At 43.6% G+C, this 20628-nt stretch overlaps 1 protein-coding gene across 1 annotated transcript; it reads left to right on the top strand.

The window, feature by feature from the left end:
* The first annotated feature begins 1494 nt into the window (after positions 1 to 1494).
* On the top strand, positions 1495 to 20591 carry tex2 (testis expressed 2). Its single transcript, XM_084676807.1, has 11 exons — positions 1495 to 3258; positions 4951 to 5151; positions 5677 to 6004; positions 6550 to 6866; positions 6979 to 7122; positions 7231 to 7330; positions 12399 to 12519; positions 13237 to 13353; positions 17296 to 17505; positions 17856 to 17976; positions 18757 to 20591. The coding sequence occupies exons 1-11, from the start codon at positions 1495 to 1497 to the stop codon at positions 18904 to 18906; spliced, it is 3573 nt and encodes a 1190-aa protein (XP_084532933.1). The 3' UTR covers positions 18907 to 20591.
* The last annotated feature ends 37 nt before the right edge of the window (positions 20592 to 20628 follow it).

Below are 20628 nucleotides of genomic sequence, written 5' to 3'. Positions count from 1 at the left end.
CTCTGGGACTTTTGGCTCCTTAATTCTATATCCATGAATCTCAAGCCAGTCTCATCCCCATTTATCAGTCATGTTTTAGTCTATCCTATCATTTCGACACGCCAATCTCCTTCCCTGGCTGCCCTCCTCTCCCTTCTCACTTCTTTGTTGTGTTCTTGTTCTTCAAGGACTCAAAGGCTCTGTTTCCGACTCGTGTCTGGAAGGTCCTCTGCTGATGCTTTGCTTCCCTGTGGCTTTATCCCACTATCTCTCGATCCATCAATATCTCTATTTTTCTATCTCTATTCATCTCCATCTCTCTATTCACCTCTATCTCTCTATCCGTCTCAATTCCATTATCCATCTATCCTTCTGTCTCGCTTCTCTCTCTTAATTCTTCTCTGTTGCACTTAGCTCTCTATCCACAATATCCTTTCTATGTTATTCTTACGTAAAGTTACCTGGCAACGCAGGAGAGTGACATGCTTTGTCATCATTCCGGCCTAGCGAACAGAAACCTAGAGGCCATTTAGTCTGCTATCGCTTGTTGAATCTCTCACTATATCTTCCTCAATGGTCCTTTTGATAAACTACCTATAGTTTGTTACCACACATTCATGTATGTATGTATGTATGTATGTATGTATGTATGTATGTATGTATGTATGTATGTATGTATGTATGTATGTATGTATGTATGTATGTATGTATGTATGTATGTATGTATGTTATGTATGATGCATAAATGTGTTCATGAATGTGTCTGTGTGTGCGTGAATGGCTTTGAACTTAGTAAAGAACTAGGCAAAATAGCTCAATAACAACAAGTCGTCTCATTTAGACAATCAGTGTGTGATTAATCATCTTGGTTCCACTGCATTGAGAAAACCCAAGTGCTCAGCTATGGCGATTTGTGGGCCATTTTGTGTCCCATTACTGTGAGTGTGTGTGTGTGTAGGACGGGAGGGTTTGTTGTTTTCGAGTGAGAGAGTGTTGTGATGATCTGCTACTCATTCAAGCACGCGTTTATGTTTGTACATCCCTCCCATTTATTTTCTGTAAGAAACACATCCCCCTTTCCCCCTCATTTGCCCTCATCCCTTGTAAAAAAAACATTGTGTGTCTGAATATGTGTGTGCGTGTATACCCCCCAATCAGAGATAGCTCATAAAGCAGCTTAAATGATTGGCCCTTTCTGTCAAGCTATTTGTAAAGGAGTCACATTATTCGTGTTTTTCTATTTTGTGGGGACCACAGCTTTCAGCAACACAACATGCAAGTTATACCACAGGATGAGGGGTAGCATTGAGGAGAATAACTGGAGGTCTACAGGTTTCTATACATTTTGTCACAGGGCATAGTCCATGAACCGCTAGTCCCTTTCATTCTGTCTAATTCATACTACTACTAGTAGTAGTAGTAGTAGTAGTAATAGTAATTAGAGTGTCAATATTAGTATAACCATTATAACTAATATTTTTCCCTCTCAGGCTGTGAGCCCTGTGGAGAGTGGTCATGACCAGCCAGGGCAGCAGTAGAAGTGGCAGAGGGAGTGGCCATGACGCCTCTGCTCCTCCCCCGCCTCATCAGACTCCTCCCCAGCGCTCATTCCCCGGTCCCAAGCTGCAGGTGCAGCGCTCGCTCTCCCGCGACACCATCACAATCCACTTCTCAGCCCTGGGCAAGGAGGAAGAAGAGGAGGATGAGGAGTTGTATGGGGCAGCTGTGGCATCAATAGGGGTGGCGGGACCATCTAAAGGTCAGGAAGGCCCGGTGCCTGAGGAAACCATGGGAATTGCGACAGCCCTGGAGGCGAGTGAAGAGCTACTTTTTGAGGCTGGGAGTCCTGATCCAACCATTACCTCTGCTGCAGCGGATCTGCCTCTATCCCAAACCCAACCTGTCGTACCCAGCAAACACTCACACACCCAGGCTGTGGCTATCATCCCAGCCTCCCCCCACCCCACTCCACCAGCCAGCTCCTCGTGGCCATCAGAAAAATCTCCTGTACTGCCGCATGCATCTGTTACCGGCTCCTCCTCCTCCAGTTCCTCCTCTCCATCAAGGTCTGCGGCTACGTTGTCCTCTTCCAAGCCATTCCTCAGTCTGGTTCGCTCCCTCTCCAACGACGTTGAGTCGAAAGACACCGCGTCCGCCCTGCCCCCTCCCCCTGGGCGCCATCGCCACCTGATGAAATCTTTCGTCAGGTCTCTGTCCACCGACACGTCCAAACCTGACCACCAGGAGATGTTGCATCCTCACCAACTTGCCCAGACCACGCAGCACCAACGTCCTCCAGAGTCCAGACGCAACATGCAGCTCTTCAAGCAGTTCTCCCAGCCTCGAATGTGCACCCCCACCCCCCCTGTCACCCCCAGGGCTGGGGGCGACTCGAAAACTGCTCCGTCCTCCCCCCTGCCCTCGCCAGATGGCAGGTCCTTCTTCAAGGTCCAGGAGGTGGAAGCCAGGATAGAAGATACCAAGCGCAGGCTGTCGGAAGTGATGTGCGAACCTTTACAGCTGCTGAGTAAGATAATGGGGGATGAAGGTGGGACAGTGAGTGCAGGAGGAGGAGGAGCCGCCACCTTCACGACCCCCCATCGATCCAAATCGCTCTCCTCCAGCACCTCAGAGCTCAGCACTGTGCCAGCTGTTAACGGGCATGCCGAAAGCAACAACAACTACAGTATCAAGGAGGAGGAGGGGGGCGAGCTGGAGGAGGAGACCCCCACAGGCCAAGGCCCAGACATGGTTTTCTTCTCCTTCCCAGCCCCTGCTCAAGCTCCAGCCCACAGCCAGAACTTCTCCCCCCCTCTTCCCAGGTCGCCCTCCTTGGGCCTGGGCCGCTGCACCATGTCTGCCCTGGTGGCTCGGCAGGAGGAGGAGGACTTTTGCGAGTTGTACAGCGAGGACTTTGAGCTTTGCACAGACACGGAGACCCCTGAGGGGGAGCGCCCCGAGTCACGGCAGCCTCACACTGGCAGCACTGGTGTCTGTAGCGAGGTGGAGAGTGAAGTGGAGGAGGAGGAGGAGCTGTCTAGCGTGCCTATGACAGCGTTGGTCTTTCTCACGCAGTTGGTGTACCTCTACCTGGTTTTACCCGTTCCATCATACATGTGTGCAGTGGTCCAGGGGGTCGTGGCCGGGTTCATGCTGGCCATCCTGGTCCTCTGGTTGTCCGCCCCTGGAGGAACTTCATACAGGCTGGGGAAACTCAGACGAAGGGGCCCGCAGTGGAATGTAGCCCAACTGGACATCAAAGAACCAGGCGTCTTCAAGGTAGGTTATTTCAGACTTTGTGACAGTTGGATCGTGTTCACACTTGTAGTTCGGTTCTCTTGGTCCAGACCCAAAAAATAAATGATACATTTAGTCTAAGTTCGATTAGCGTTCACACTGGCATTTTTAACACTGAACTTAAACAAAAGTCACAAGGATAAGGTTGTAACCTGATTGGACAGCTTTTATGGTTTGTTTGGAAGTGAATCTGACACACTTGTCAGGCGGTCTCGGTCCGCTTGTTTGGTGCGCACCAAGGTTCGAATGGTAGCGTTTACACTTGTTCACCTGATAAGTGTGAAAACAACCTAAATCTTAATTTACTGAAGAATACTTGTCTTCAGGAAAACATTTTATTTATTTAAATGATCTTACTATGGGTCTAACCAACTCATCAACAAATACAATGTTAGCAAAAAGTGACTGGGCGTTCTGTAATTTAGTTTTTCCTAACTTTTCATCAAGTGTATACCAGTAGCCTATAGATGCCATTGTACTTGTATAAGCAAAAAATATGGGTGGCACACCAAACAATGGAGTTAGTCTGTGCAAGAAACAGTTCCATTATTGTAGAGTAAATGCTAAGGATTTGGTCAAAATGTGGTTATCAGAGGTATCATACGTGGCCTCCGAGGTGTGTGGCCAGCTCACAGTGGGCTAGCTATTTGTCATTACTTGGAACTGATGGCCCATAGCTACATCTTACAACAAGATTGGCTTTGCTTGCTGCAAGGACTTTTGTTGATATCATCTACATGATACTGGCTGGCTAATGCATTAAATGTACCCACTGGCTTTTTATGTGGTGTACAGAGAGGACAGCTACATCTCTCTGTGTCATTACCTGATGTGTTCAGCTGAGGGAAAAGGTTTGTTACAGTTTTAGTGGTATGGAGACGGCATCAAGCGTTTGGTTTCGTAATGAGTGATCAAATAAAAAATTGGTGTGTTTCATGAGAATTTTAGTACTTGTTGTAGTACCAATGACAAGAAGAGCTCTATATTTTAGAAATTACTTGAAGCACACATGCCAAGTTTTCCGATAGAATAAAGATAACACTATTTTATTTTCTCACTGTACCTTTATCCTGGGGTTAACCAGCAGTATTAAAGTATATGTTTGTTACGCGTGCTTTCTAGTGCTAGTTATTTGCCTCACAACTTCCTTTAAAATAAATCAATTCACTGGAAATCATCTGAAGGAGCAACTGTTATGGTTATGCAAGAGATGATATATAGGTGTGTGTTTGTTTGTGAAAGCCTGTTCTGTATGTGTGTGTGTGTTAGTGATTGTGGTGCGTGTGTGTTTCTAACCTGCGTGGGCTTCAATTTGCAAAACAGAAAGCCCTGATGCCCACAAGCTATATCTGTGCCGGAAAGAAGCAGCCACATGAAAACGGAGCATAGTGTAGAACCTAGCAGGCTGACGGAAGAGGGGACAGTGGTCATCTCACAGCTCTTTCACCCACACCCATTCTGCGAGGTCATTCTAATCCATGTCTCAAGATAGAAAGTATATTTTTGTTTTGTTTTATTTTTTATGCAGCATCCTGATAATTAAACACTTGGTGTGTGAATTTCACACTCCTGTACCAATAACAGTTGAAAAACCCTTTTTATGTGTGTGTGTGTGCGTGTGTGTGGGGGGTTGTGTGTCTGTGTTCTTGTACAAATCCATTTCTTTGTCATCAGGGCTGGATGAATGAGATCCAGAGCTATGACCCACAGACTTACCATGCCACACTGACCCACTCTGTCTACGTGCGACTGGAAGGCGCCACCCTTCGACTCTCCAAGCCCAACCGAAACATTGCACGCCGCGCTACCCACAATGAACCCAAACCTGACGTCACCTACATTAGCCAGAAGATCTATGACCTGACTGACAGCAAGGTAGTTTAAAATCTTTGTATGTATTTGTAGGACAGTGTGTATGTCTCTTGCACTTGGAGTGGAGAAAATGTTGACCATGCATGTTTACACGTGTAGGTTGAATGTGTCTTTGTGTGTGCATGGAACTGTGTTAATAGGGAGAGACAGAGTATGTCTTGCCATATCATGCATTTGGGAGTGATCCTTTGCAAATAGGTCATGTTTGTACATAATAGGTCATGTGCTTGGGAACAAAGTACATGTTCCTATGAGACATATTAAATGTCACATAGTACCTCACAAGTCCTGCATTGTGTATCCTTTGTGTATTTAGTTTACATGCTGCTGGTTTATTGTGGAGACACTCATTTTAGACTCTCAATTGAACAATGCCTGTTTGTCTAATACAGATTCAGTCACACAAGACAAGGAAAAGGGTGTCCCCTGTAGCTTGAAACTGACAAACGTTTGACTCTATAGAGACACTTTAGTGTGCGTCCATCTGCATGTGTCTATTTGTGTATGTGTCTGTCTCTGTGTCCACAGATCCACCTGGTGCCCCAGAGCCTAGCCAGAAAGCGTGTGTGGAACAAAAAGTACCCCATCTGTATCCAGCTGGCCAAGCAGGATGACTTCATGGCCAAAGCCCAGGGAGAGAGGTCCGAACCTGGGGAGGAGAGGGGAACCGTGGGGGTTGAGAGGCTGGAGGGAGCCGGGGTAGGAGAGGAGACCAGGAGACTGCCGGGGGGGGAGATGACTCTCTACTTGTTTGGGAGGACTGGGAGAGAGAAGGAAGAGTGGTTCCGGAGGATCCTGATGGCATCCAGGTCAAGGTTGGAGGGGAGGAGTGGCAGTCTGCCAAGAGTGAAGAGTGGTGAGTGGATGCACACAGACACATGCACACACAGACACACGCACACACACACGTGCCATGCTCTTTCTCTGACATACTCTTTGTCTCTCATTCTCTTTTTGTTCTGTCTCTCATGTTCTCTCACACAAGCACAGGTAGGTACATCACCTAATCACAGCATGTGTGTCTAACTGCACAAGTATGAGATATGTGCCTAAGCTGCCTAAGAGTGGAATCCTAAGCTTGTGCTAAGCTAGGCTTCCACCCCTCCACAAAGCAGTGGGACTGGGTCATGAGGATTACACACGTATTGAGACGTAGTACATTGTCTGATTATTGTACTGCACTGTAAAATTTGTCACCAAGTATAAATCCATGCCTCATATTTCACTTTGGAGAGCTAGTACAGTATGGAATATCTGCAGTGTCTGTGTTTGTGCAAATATAGCACAAAAATATCAAATATACTGTATAAATGACCTAATTGTATACACATGACTGAACAAAAGTAGTATGTGAATCCTTCTTCTATTTTTTTCCAAACACACACACTAACACACACACAGCCTTCCCCCACTCCCACAGTCGCAGTGGCAGTGGCCAGTCTGGAGGAGCAGGTGCAAGCGCAGGAGGAGGAGCAGGAGGAGGCTTGGGCTCCCAGAGCAGGAGCAGCAGCCGGGGCAGTCTGATGGAGGAGGTGCCCCCATCCCATCCCCATAATTCCAGGGGAAGTCTGGCTGGGGGTGTCCGTCAGAAGATGATGCTGGACTATAGCATCTACATGGCCAAGTATGTGAGCTCCACGCCCCCCCTGGACAGCCCTACCGCCTCTACCAGCCCCCCTGCTCTCAGCCCAACCACCAGCTCAAGAACCAGAATGAAGGTAATAACTTACTGCTTGACTATAGATCTTATTTGTTCAGAACATACATTCTATGTTCTAATGTGCTAGTGTAGATAATGGAACAGTCTCACAGTACTGTACATTCTTCCAGTTGCCAAGCAGTCAAGGTGAGCGGGCTGAGCCAGAGGCCTGGGTCAATGCCCTCCTAGGGAGGATCTTTTGGGACTTCCTCGGGGAGAAGTATTGGGCTGACATGGTCTCCAAAAAAATCCAGATGAAGCTCAGCAAAATCAGGGTGGGTGCTGACTCTGACCTGCCCTGTTTCAAAAAGAGTAATAAAAACACACACACACATATCCCTTTCTCAGTATTTGTCCCAGCTGAGAGGTGTTGTGTGTTTCAGCTGCCCTACTTTATGAATGAGCTGACTCTGACAGAGCTGGACATGGGTGTGGCCCTTCCAAAGATCCACCAGTCCTCCAAACCCTCTGTGGACCATCAAGGTAGACCCCTGTGGAAGTACAACCCTCCACCTTCTCTGTCTCTCTCTCTTTCTTCTCTTTTTTCCCTCTCTCCATTTTCCCTCTCTGTTCTCTGTGTCCCCCACCCCCTGGTCTGGAGTTAGACTCTCTGAATGAACACCACGCTCTAGTGGCTAGATTCACTAAACTTCCCGTTCCCTGTCATCTTTCCCTTTTTCCCTTCTTCCCTCCCCCTCTCCATCCATTTCTGAATCCCTGAGTGGTCTGAAAAGAGACTCTTCAATTTCCACATCCAGAACTTCAGGGGAAAGAGTTGCTCATTCTCACAGTCACCAGAGTATCTGACAGAAAACTAAGGAAAGGAGGGGAGAGAGGAGGGTAGAGAGGAGGGAGAAGGGGAGGATAGGGGGGTGCACTTTACTATTTGATTCAACTCTCAAGTGACATGGAGGCAGAGGGTGGGGTGTGTGTTTATGTGAGTTTATGGGTGTGTTTGGGGAATATAGTTAACAGGGGGTGAATGTCTTTAACCTATAGAGATGGTTTACTCAAGTACCTTTACTCATTTGCTATCTTGCCATTTCTCCTTGGTTCACAGTAAGACTCAAAAATGCAGTCCGTGTTTCACAGGGAATATTCCCCAGGCATTATCAGCCTACCACTGCACTTAATGAGTCCTGGGGGATTACTCTATGGTCATCAGCAGCTATGTGCTCCATTCCACCAGAAGTGAAGCTAGAAACTGCACATAGAGCTAAAAGTTCTATTGACCTTTTTTGATGAACATTCTAGAATTTTCATTCGTCAAGTTTGGCCCTTGAAAGCTTCCGGTTTCAGACGCGCGAATGATTGTTTTGATGGAAGTCAGCTAGTTTAGAAGCATAAGTGAGCACGTGCAGGTGCCAAAAAATGGGACAACGATATGACTGGGTTGCTGCTGTAAATAATAGTTGATCTTTCAACGTTTCAATAGTAGCTAATATTGGTGGAAATACCGTTAGAATAGCGTTGATTTGGGTTGTTTTTTTCAACGTTGTTTCAATATTAAATAAGGGTGCAAAATGATGATGGGTCAACATAGTCTGGCGTTGGTTCAATAAAATTAGCGTTGAAAGCGTAGTTTTAATGAGGTTTGCTATCTGGGTTAGTAGGCTACTTTAAAAAGGTGGTTTGGGGTGCCATAACTTCCCTTACAAAAAAGAAGTATACTTCAAGTTTATTTTGTAAGTATACTTAGTATAAAAAGTATACTATTATCATGTTACTTAAAGTATACTAGCAGTGTACTTATTTATATACTTTTTTTGTTCTAAGTAAACTGAATTGGCCCACTTTTTAGGTCATTTAGTACACTTTAAAGTACACTTGTAGTGTATTTCAAGGTGTATTTTACTTTTGAATACTGCAAAGTAGCCTGTGTAGTGAACTTTCAGTTCATCAAGTATACTTCCTCAAGTACTTCAAAGTATACTTTGGAATACTCTAAAGTAGCCTGTGTAGTGCACTTTCAGTTCATCAAGTATACTTCCTAAAGTACTTCAAAGTATACTTTGGAATACTCTAAAGTAACCTGTGTAGTGCACTTTGAGTTAATGAAGTATACTTCCTAAAGAACCTCAAAGTATACTTTGCAATACTTTCAAGTGCACTTTCATTTAATGTATGTACATCAACAAGTCAACTTCTAAATGTAATTTTACTATTATTTACTAATGTTAAAATGTTTATGGGCCCCTCAAACACCTCAGATCTTCAGTCACTTGGCGAAGAGCTATAGCTCTAGCTCTATGCTACTGTACCTTAGGTAGGCTATCAATTTCAGATCAGCCTAAAATAAATTATAGTCTAAAATAAATAACGTTCTGATCCAGTGGGTCGGTTAGGGGACACTATTCGATGTATCGCTGCTATTCACAGCCAGTTAATTGATGGTAATATGCGTTAGTCATGTTAACTCGATGGTAAAGTGGCTAGCGACTAATGTATGAGATGCGCTAACCGGATGTAGTTCAGGCCCTTGTGTTCTAAACTGGTCTGTTATTGTTTACGTTTCAAAAGAGGTCTATAATAGATCAATCTTCCTGAATGTGCAGAGAACTTGCCCGTTCTTTACTGCTTTGTCATTGATCTTCATTTCGTTGTTCTTTGAATTTTGAGAGAGCAGGAGACAAAAAGAGAGATAGGGAGAGAGAGACAGAACGCGAGAGAGAAAGTGTTCAGAGAGGGAAATTAAGTGTACAAAGAATAAAACAAAGAATTTCCTTAGAAAGGAATAAGGCTTTGGTATTTTTATTACTTTTGTTGAGCCCAAAGACAAGAGCTCAGCTTATTTAGTGTTGGCTCACTTTGTCTCACTACAGGGTGTTACTGAGTTCAGTCAAATAGTACATCAGCAGGCTACATCTCCAATAGGACCCCAACCTCTCTTCTCTGGCAGGAATTCAGATCCCCCCTCCTATATCAGGAAGTTGCCTGGCGACTCCAGCCAATCAGTGGAGAGGCTGGCTGAGAGATGACCTTTGTGGTTTTGGGGAAATGCTTCATCTTTTTGGCAGCTCAGTGTGACATTTTACAGCTGTTGGGAGTCTGGCAGGCAGGAGAGTCTTAGGTTAGTCCACTGAAACAAAATTCATTAAGCAGACTCCCATTTGATAACTTAATCTAAAGGTTAGTTAGTAAGGTTAAAGCCTCGTACCAATTTTAGAGGGAGTGCAGAGAGAGCGTTGCTTGATATTCTGGCATTGCATTAAAAACTATTCATGTTTGAGAACCTGTGTTGTAATTGTTTAATACAGTTTTTTTCAAATTCTTACACACTTAAAAAAAAAATGTTTTTACTCACACACAAATCCATCAACTGCACACATAACATGGACATGTAGATTTAACTTGGGCGGAGTGGATGATCTAAGGGAAGCACTCCCTGTCTCCTCGATGCAACATATACATACATGACATATCAGAATCAGAATGGGATTTATTCGCCATGAAAGTTTGCACAGACAAGGAATTTGCTTTGGCAGGAAGGTGCCATACAGTAAACATATAGGAATCTTAAATTTAAATATGTGGTCTAACTATACTAAGGTTACATAAACTAGCAGTACTAAGTGGAATACAATTAAAATAAAATAGAATATACAATAAAGTAGAATATAAGCTGCCAATTTACAATATAAAATACAATATAAAATACAAATATTACAGGAGTTGAGTGTAGTGCAAAAAGTTTTTAAGGACATTCAGTCAGTGTGAGCTTTGGCCTTGTTGAGGAGGCCAACAGCGGAAGGGAAGAAACTGTTTGTATGGCTTGAGGTTTTGGTCCTGATGGACCGCAGCCTTCTGCCAGAGGGGGGGGACTGAAACAGGGGAGGGAGGAATGAGGGAGGAATGAGGGAGGGAGCAATAGAGATATAATCCCCCTGGTGGATAGAACATAGACAGCATGGGGGAGAAGGGGATGGTGAAGGGCGGCAGCAGCACTGATCATACAACAACCGGGGTGAGTGTGTGCGTATCCGCACGTCTTTTAAAGACGCCTTATCAGACGTGGCCCGATGGATATGCACTGCTAACATGAGTGTGGAAATGGGCGGAGGAAGGAAGGTGGAGTAAGACGCCTTACGTCCCCGATGACTGACGTGCGCTGTCCGATTGCCCTGCCTGAACGAGCTGCGCTTATTTATTCCTGAGCTCCTTTGTACATTTCTGTACAAGATTGAAATGGAAGAGATGATAAAAAAATTCATGGCAAACACGAAAACAAGATTGAAACCAAACTTACCATTTTTTTTACTATAAGCATTTGTGGTTGTGAATACAGTATTACACAGTACAAAAGAAAGAGTGTAGTAGGACAGAAACCAAACCTAATTTTGAAAAAGGTGATTACGGAATGGTGTGTCTGTGTGTGCCATGAACTGTAGCATACAGTAATATATACTATTTTTGACAATGCTGTCAGAATGTCTTCTTACAGTCACTGTACTGTTGCACGGTATGATACAGTAATCCACCAGACTGTGATCAATCATGCAGTGCACTGCAGTCAATGGATGCATGGGTGATAAAATATATGTTTGTGTGTAGTATACTGTGTGTTGTGCTGAAACAGCTAGAATGTGTACATTAGAATGTGTATATTACAGTATATTGTTACATAACTGTTATCTATTCTACAGTAAAGGTTCAAATTATACCCACCATCAAGTCAAATTAGGCTATTTATAGGCCTATTCTAAAGCCATGATTTGTTGGGGTTGAGTAAAGCAATGAGTGTTCTCACATGTGAGGAGTTAGTGTAAGGCACTGATGAATTAGTGTGTCATTTTGATTGGTTGTGTTTTAAAAAGTAAATTAAGATGCTTCCTGTTAGTCTGGAGGGTCTCGTATTGGGGACAACTACAGAAAACCCAGAATCGGGACGGACCAATGAAATTGCCAGGGCGGGCTTTATATGATGAAGGAAAGATGATCAACAGTAAGGTAATCAACAACGTCATGAAAGAGCCCTTGGGTTGAATTAGTTTTCAACAAACAACATAATACGTTGCTCTGATTGGTTGTAGGTCTATCCAATTGAGCGTAGAGGCATTTGTTTTACGAGTTCGGTTGAAACACGCTCCGTATTCAAAGCCCAACGGAGAGTTTTCAGACTCATATTCTGACTAGAATTATGAGTATGACAACGTCAGGCTATTTAAAACTGAGTCAAAGGCCCAAAATGTGCGTACGGTTTTGCAGATTTGAGGTGTGGTTCTGTTGTTTGAGTGTCAGGTTCAGAAATTGTGTGAAAAGCAAGGAATTTGTGTGTAAGCATTTGAAAAAAACTCATATCAAACATGTCAACATGTATTTGTGAGCTGCCATAAGGGGGGGATCCCGGGCCTACTCAGACCAGGGTGCCCTTCCTGCTCCGGATGGACCTCTTGGGAGACTGTTGTGTGAATCACTTTTTAGTAATGCCTCATCTCCTCTCCCTCCCTGTTTATCTTTACACCCCCTCTTTTCCCTCTGCTCCTGTCTCTCTGACTTTCCTACTCCCTCTCAACTCCTCTGCCATCTCTGCTTTCTTCTGCCTTCCATACAGGGCTGTGGTTTGACCTGGAGGTATCCTACACAGGCTCTTTCCTCATGACCCTGGAAACCAAAATGAACTTGGCTCGTCTGGGGAAGGAGGGTGAAGGCCTGGGGGAGCAGGGCAAGGAAGGGTAGGAAAACACAGACACAAAGTCTCTAGCTCGAGGGTGTTGTAATGTGGTCTTATTGAGAGAATGTGTTTACATGGTTCAATGACCCTGTCTTTGTTACTGCTAATAATGTCAGTGAATGTGGGGAGGTACAGCTGCTTTCATTTCTGTCTTCCTTGTATTTACTGAACTATTTCTTTCTGGTCAATCCTTTTCTGGATGCTAACCTCCTTGGATGTGCCTTTTCTGTGATGGGTGAGTTTGGAAAAGCTTGCTATATCAACCCCAAAACGAGCAAATACATATTTTTTCGATCTCTCAAATGATGCATCTTTGTTTTGAAAGTCATTCTTACAGCCAAAACCTCTGAATGAACACTGTTAATATTTTGTGTGGAATTGTTAAGCTGGAACTGGAATTATTTTATGCTTGGAAAGTGCCCTTTGTGGATTCAGTCTAACAGAAATCTGAGTAAATCCTCCAGCTTAACATTAGAGATGGCATTTGGAGTCACGGGGGAATAGCTTTAGTTGTTGGCGTAAATGTCTCTCTTTTTAAGAATACTCAGGGGTTCAAATTGTAGAATTTTCTCTGACAGAAATAAGAGCCTTGTTGAAAACAGATAAGCTTTGTGGCATTTCAAGCCTGGTGGTTGTCTGGTGCCACCCCAAATTCTGATCACAGTTTTGGTCCCATCAAGAAGATACTTACCGTGTAACTGTGTGTGTCCAGGCCCAGACCGCGGGCCTACTGTCTGGCTGACAGTGATGAAGAGTCCTCCAGTGCAGGTTCCTCGGATGAAGAGGATCCCCCAGAACTCCTCACCGACAAAACCACTCTGCCAGGGGCAGAAGGGTGAGCAACAGTCAGTCATATCTGCTGTCACACAGACATACAGTACATACATAAAGTAAAGCAAAAATTATTTAAGAAATAATGAAATTTCAATCAGGACACTCACATACTTATTCATTTATTGATAAGCATAGACAAAGAAATAGGTTTGACTTTGGTGGAGTGGATGTATCAAGGGGAAGCCCTCACTGCCTCTAGCATTAGTGAGCAACATACACCACATTACAAATCATGCAAATTATATATTTCTCTGATTTTCCTAAATAGTTTATGCAAATGAGTATAATTTTCAAATCATCAACCGTTAGGGTATAATACAAATTTTATCGAACAAACCTCCCAATGATAACAGTAGTTTTTTTATAAAATAAAAACTTGCTGTTCCAAATGATGATGCACAACAGTGTTACGCCTACTGGGAGATCCAGGCCACGACACTCCCCATCTCCCGACTATTAGGGTTCCTTAGGATTGTCTCAGAGCTCCGCTGGATATAAGCGTGATTTTTGTTTCCGTTAATTGTTCTTTAATAAGAACACCGGAGTTTGTTTGCTGTCTTGTTTTTGCCGATGGACATCCATTAAAACCACAACCTCCAGCATTCATATTCGTCTCCTGCCTACGTTCAACTCAACTGCATTGTGACAAATAGGTTTTATAGGTTGTAAAGAACTGAAAATGGTCATTTGTTGAATTTGCAGCATTAGGAGGTCATATTTACTGAAATCAAAACCTATTTCAATCAAAAAGATCTTAACGGGGCAAGTTACATGTTAACATAGGACCCCTTTTTTATATCACCTTCACAATTCTTGCATCCATTGAACTCATCCATTGAGTTTTTGTAGAGTTTCTGCTTGAATTTCTTGCAGGATGTCAGAATAGCCTCCCAGAGCTGCTGTTTTGATGCGAACTGCCTCCCAACCTTTTGCTTGAGGATGCTCCAAAGGTTCTCAATAGGGTTGAGGTCAGGGGAGGATGGTGGCGACACCATGAGTTTCTCTCCTTTTATGCCCACAGCAGCCAATTACACAGAGGTATTCTTTGCAACATGACATGGTACATTGTCATGCATGAAGATGATTTGTACCATGGAAGAAAGTGGTCAGTCAGAAACTCTATATACTTTGACCAAGGTCATTTTCACACCTTTAGGGACCCTAAAGGGGTCTACCAGCTCTCTCCCCATGATTCCAGCCCAAAACATAATTTTTCCTCGCTGACATTTCAGCCGTGTTGGGACATGGTGGCCATCCACCAACTATCTATTACTCAATCCATCTGGACCATCCAGCGTTGCATGGCGCTCAGTAAACAACACTGTATGAAAATTAGTCTTCATGCATTTCTGAATAGTAAGTTTATGCACAACTGCAAGCTGCAATCTGGAGGATCCACCTTGAGGTTTGTGGGACTCCAGAGGCACCAGCAGCTTCAAATACCCGTTTGTTGCTTTGTAATTGCATTTTAGCCGCTGCTCTCTTAATCTGATGAATTTGTAAAGCAGAAACCTTCCTCCTTATGCCTTTATCTGCACAAACTCGTCTGCGCTCTGAATCAGCCACAATTCTTTTCACAGTACGATGATCACGTTTTTGTGAAATATCTAATGTTTTCTAGTGATGTTATGCTCGATACCGTGCTCACGAAGCGGTATCGACCTTTCGAAACAATTTGTACCGATACAAACGTGTCGAGCGTGGCTTCAAATGGGCAAAAACCACGTGATCAGAGTCTAAGTGTCGAAGTGACGTCCGAAGCATTGGACGTCACACGAGCAGCTGAGACAAACGGCGTTTTATTCAAACGCTTACAAGACATCAGACATCGCTAATATTCGTAGGTTATAAAGAGGAGAAAGGCCTATTTACGGACACTACATTCATTGACAGAACCAGATACAGATAGATTGCCAGAGCTAGATAGACAGAGATAGATACAGATATGAGATAGTAGGTGTACACAAGCACATAGCCTACATCTTTCTCTAGTTTTACCAGCCTTCAAATGTGGCCATCCCTTTCCCGGTGGCAAAAGCATGTTCCAAAACCTTCACCGCTAGCTTACATTGTCATATAGTAATATATTATTTTAGCATATACTTCTACTAAAACAGGGTGAGGAGAGGCGATCTCAATGTATTTGAGTGAGGGGTTGCGCTCTTACCCCGAGGCCATACGCAATTGAACTTTAGGTTAATACTGTAATAAGAACCTAAAAATAAATTTCATAAACGTAAAGTAGCAAAGACGTTACGTTGTTTATAATACAACAAGATATATGATAACATATTTGACACTTGCAAATAGAAACATTTGTCACATAACCTATATTTATCAAGTTGTCAATGACGATTTTGAGACTGCAGCTCGAGGACTTGACGTCACTTGATTCCTTCCATCGCTCGATACAGTCGCCATACAATAAACTGACCAGCAGATGTCCCTATGGAGAAGATGTATCGAACGCTTCGAAAAAATGATACTTTTTCGAGACAATTGTGTCAAATAGCTCGTTGCTTCGAAAAGCTTCGTTTCCCCCATCACTAATGTTTTCATGCCTTGTCCAAGGCATTGCACTATTTGACACTTTTCGGCAGTAGAGAGATCCTTTTTCTTTCCCAAATTGCTTGAAACCTGTGGCCTGCATAGTAATGTGGAACGTCCATCTTAAGTAGTTTTCCTTTAATTGGGCTCACCTGGCAAACTAATGATTACAGGTGTCTGTGATTGATTTCAGTGACAGAGCATACAGAAGGTGTGATATTGATCTTTGGTGCTATTATGGTAAAGTGAAGTTCTGAACTCCACGTAGGTTTGAAGGAGGTCTTTCTTTTTGGCATCTGAAAGCCCACACGAATGGTAAATTGCGATGGTGGGCAGGAAGGGTCAAAAAGGAGGACAAAAGGGCGAAAAGGAGGACACGCAACAGCTGTCTGGAAAAAGGGCTGGAAAACCATGGGATTCAGATGGCTGAGCGGTTAGGGAGTTGGGCTAGTAATCAGAAGGTTGCTGGTTCGATTCCCGGCCATGCCACTAACGTTGTGTCCTTGGGCAAGGCACTTCACCCTACTTGCCTCGGGAAATGTCCCTGTACTTACTGTAAGTCGCTCTGGATAAGAGTGTCTGCTAAATGACTAAATGCAACTGTAAAACTGGACTGTCTGGAGAAATCCCCCCCCCCCCCCACCAACTTTTTGGGATTGTCCTCCTTTTTGGACCCAACTGTCCTCCTTTTCAGGGTCATGCTTCTGGTCACCCTAATTATGAAGCTACCCGGAAGCTAACTAAAGCTAGCTAGCTACCGTTTCGGAAAAATAACTTGCGCTTTGGGGCCGTTGGAAATATTAAGAACTCACACGTCTAAAGGTAAGACTTGTAAGACCGCCTATACTCGTGCATTGCTTGGTGTGGTATCTATTCCAGTGCGGTTTATACTCAGATTTACAAACACAAAGCTCCCATTCTGGTGGGGTGCGGTTTATAGAAAATGCGGCTTATTTTCCGAAAAATATGGTAAGCTAAAAAGTTCTGAAACTATAACATTCCACTTTTATACTGGTGCAAAAATCAAGAAGACTAACAAATAAATATTTAAGACAATATGCATGTAAAAAATCTCGGGTGCCTTAGACTTATGCACAGTACTTGATATACTGTATATAAAGACATAACAATGCATGTATAGTATACATACTCACAGAATATACGTACATAATGTACATACACACCATCACCATATCAATAATTCACAGCATTTATAGTTATAGTAGATACAGTACAATCAAAAGCAACAGAAACCCAGGAACTGTTGCACTGAGGCTGTTCAGCAAGCGTGGCCTCCCACACACAATGCTGGGAGGGCCATCACCTACAGTAGCCACAGCGCTGGAAACGAGGGAGTTCCCATTGAATAAGTGATGACCCTGACTTGCTCTCTCAGCTATGTGGGAGGCCACAGGCCCAGCAAGATCATGCGCTTCGTGGACAAGATTGCCAAGTCTAAGTACTTCCAGAAGGCCACGGAGACAGAGTTCATCAAGAAGAGGATGGAAGAGGTGTCCAACACGCCCCTGCTACTCACCGTGGAGGTCCAGGAGTGTCGCGGGTCGCTGGCTGTCAACATCCCCCCACCCCCCACTGACAGGATATGGTATGTTCCAGGAGGACTTCTCACTATGGTGTGATTATTCAACTATAGGGAAATATTGTTTGGCTAAATCAGGAACTCCCTCTGCTGTTCAGGTAAGGGGCATGCATGTGTACTTCTCTGCACACAATCAGGTGGTTGTGTCTTCTGCAACTGAAATGCAAAAATGTTGAAAGATATTTACAAAAATGAATGAATTTTTATGTCCGTATGTAAGCTTTCAATTACTTAAAATCTTTCCTGCATGGCTCAAGTTACGTTTCACATTCTACAGAAAACACTCTGGTCAACCCAGTGTAATAGTTGAACTACTGACCCCCCGCCCCCCCCCCCCCACACACACACAATTGCAGGTATGGCTTCAGGAGCCCCCCCCACTTGGAGCTGAAAGCCCGGCCCAAACTTGGGGAGCGGGAGGTAACATTGGCTCACGTCACCGACTGGATCGAGAAGAAGCTGGACCAGGAGTTCCAGGTAGGCCCATAACACCCTTCCATGATCACTGGTTTAGACGGATTTATGGTAAGTCAATAAGTAGCAATTTGTTTGGCGAATTACATCTGTGCGCATACTTTTTTAGATCAATAGGATGCTATCCAAATGTTTGCTGACATTCTGGTCCCTGTTCACCTCATAATTAAGAACTAGTTTGAATAGGGTGAGGTGAATTTGTGAATGAGAGGGTGGCCATGAAAGGGGTTTTGGCTCTCCCACAGCCACTAAGTATGGGTCTCACCTCACCCTTGTCTGGTTTTTAGAAGAGGCCCATTTATCCAGGTTTTACTAAGTAATCATTATCCAGCCTCACTTCTCCACCCCCTCCCCTGAAGAGAAAAACAGATATGCTTCGTTTTCCCTGTCATTTGTTAATGAACCACAGCATAGTGTCTCTGGATGTAGCCACAAATACCACATCTGTGACAGTTAAATGCAATGGAGCTTTTGCCCTTCTTTACCTACAGAATACAGGGAACGATGGACGTTCTCCAGGATTTTGTTGTGGAGATCAATCATTTTTATAGCCATTGTAACCTCGCTGCTGTGGCTTGATGATTTGATGTTTGTCATTCTTGCCGGCACATTAGTCAACCCAGAGTTTTCTTCATATAAACCAGATATACAGGCATTCCATCCAGCTGAAATATATTTAGTTTGTGGGGACACTAGGCACATTTAAAAAAGCTATGACATAATCTTGAATTGTTATACACTTGACACTTCCAACTGCTCCACTCTGTTTTTGTTGGCTTACAGAAAATATTTGTGATGCCAAACATGGATGACGTGTGGCTACCCATCATGCACTCTGCCATGGACACTCGTTCCAACACATACTTTGGTACTGTGACATCCGATGCCTTGAGAGACATGGACCACTCTGAACCTGAGGTCTCTGATATGTGAAAACACACACTTACGGTGTGTGTGGAATACCATGGCAATACGACAGAAAGGCACAGGCCCACCTGGAGACACTTGTTGTGGACTTGAGAGTTGGGGCCTACTGTTCACTCTTCATGGCAGTAGTTGAGTCCCATTGCCGTGGCCACACTTACATGAAAGGAAGGTAAATCGTTTACTTTGATGATAAGTAAATCTGTTGCTAAAGGTAATAGATCTGGATATCTGCAAGTTGTCTGTTAAACAGGTCCTCAGTTAATTTGCCAGTCCCCTCGTGAAATAAGATCAACAGAAAATGTTGCCTATGAAGACTCGCAGGAGACACTGTTAAACAAACATCCTCACTAAAAGAAAACTAGGCCTATAGACTCATGATTGTGACATAATAAGGCTTAGATCACAGTTTTTTCTCTTCCAACAAGATGGCCGTCCCCTGAATACCAGATGAACCACAATACCTGTGATGTTTAGCAGCTTCACCAAACAACATAGATGTACACTTCTGACAAGTGTGTGTATCCATAATGTTGTTTTTATTGATGTGCCCCAGTCTTATTTTACTGTCAGATACTCAAATGCCCATGAGCCAAGCCTGGGTTGAGGGTTTCCATTTCTAAACACATTGGTGTTTTTGATTCAGTGAATTCATTGTTTCATCATGCTACTGCATCTAATGCACACGTAATGGGGTTCAGAGACAGTTGAGTTCTCCTGGCCCAACCCACTTTGCTGCCTGTGTCATCTTCGCTGCCTGTGTCACCTGCATGGCACCCCGTATATGCAAACAGATCAATGCCACTGTGTCCATTAAACTACGATACCAGCTGGAACTTCTCCCTGTGCCAAAAGAGCCCACAGGAGACAGGTCCGAGTAGTCAAGGAAACCTCAACTCGTCCTTCAATGTCTTCAGCAAAACAATTGCTCTAAACCAGTTCAACTAAAAACATAATTTTTGCAGTGTATCACAAATGACAGATTACTTATACAGATATCTATGTTCCAATTGTTGTATGTAGGCCTAATGAATGTACAATAAACTGGGTTCAGTTTCATAAAAGTACAACCTACTTAAATTGATGTCAGCGGTGTACCGCTTGCTGATAGATGGGGTTGTGAACACAGCTGACATTAAGATTAGCGAACTGTCAGTTTTCTTGGCCATAGCAGTCCCATCTTTACACTTACAGGGATACTGAGCTTCTCCCCCCTCTACCATTGCAGGTGATAACTATACTGCTCAACTGCCAGGGTTGAGCCAGTCTGCAAACAAAAATTATGGTTTTGTCTATGTAGCTATTGTTGGTGTCATGTTTCACATTCTGTACAGTACATATGAAACACAAAGGTAATATCAACTATCTGCAAATGCCAGACTAGAAATGTGTTCCATGAAATTTGCCAAGAACATGCTTGCACTTCTGTTTTACAGTTAAGATCTGTTTTTAGTCATTCTTTTCCATTTTTGTGTTGGCTAACAGTGTATGAGGCAGAAGTGCCTTTTAAATAATCTGACATTCCTCTCGAGTTGGTCCAATTGGTTCCAGTTTCAAACTGAAAGCAAACTTTTGAACATGTGTGCCATCTACTGTGTATGCTCTTGGTTTTAAACTTGTTTAGCTTTTATTACATTTGCAGTGGTAAAAAATGACATTGCTATTGTGTTCAGTGATTGTGACACAACGTTATATGGTGGCTCAATAAATATCCTTTTGCTTCAAAATGAA

This window comes from Hypomesus nipponensis, chromosome 17 (genome assembly GCF_054491055.1).
Source record: "Hypomesus nipponensis isolate SF chromosome 17, ASM5449105v1, whole genome shotgun sequence".
Lineage (NCBI taxonomy): Eukaryota > Metazoa > Chordata > Actinopteri > Osmeriformes > Osmeridae > Hypomesus > Hypomesus nipponensis.
This window is presented reverse-complemented; position numbering and strand designations above follow the sequence as displayed.

Excerpts from the sequence above, each read along its gene's own strand:
- tex2 (XM_084676807.1), top strand. The coding sequence starts at position 1,495 with ATGACCAGCCAGGGCAGCAGTAGAAGTGGCAGAGGGAGTGGCCATGAC. Across the intron at positions 12,520-13,236 it reads GGGGAGCAGGGCAAGGAAGG|ACCGCGGGCCTACTGTCTGG; the intron begins GTAGGAAAACAC and ends GTCCAGGCCCAG. Across the intron at positions 13,354-17,295 it reads ACTCTGCCAGGGGCAGAAGG|CTATGTGGGAGGCCACAGGC; the intron begins GTGAGCAACAGT and ends TTGCTCTCTCAG.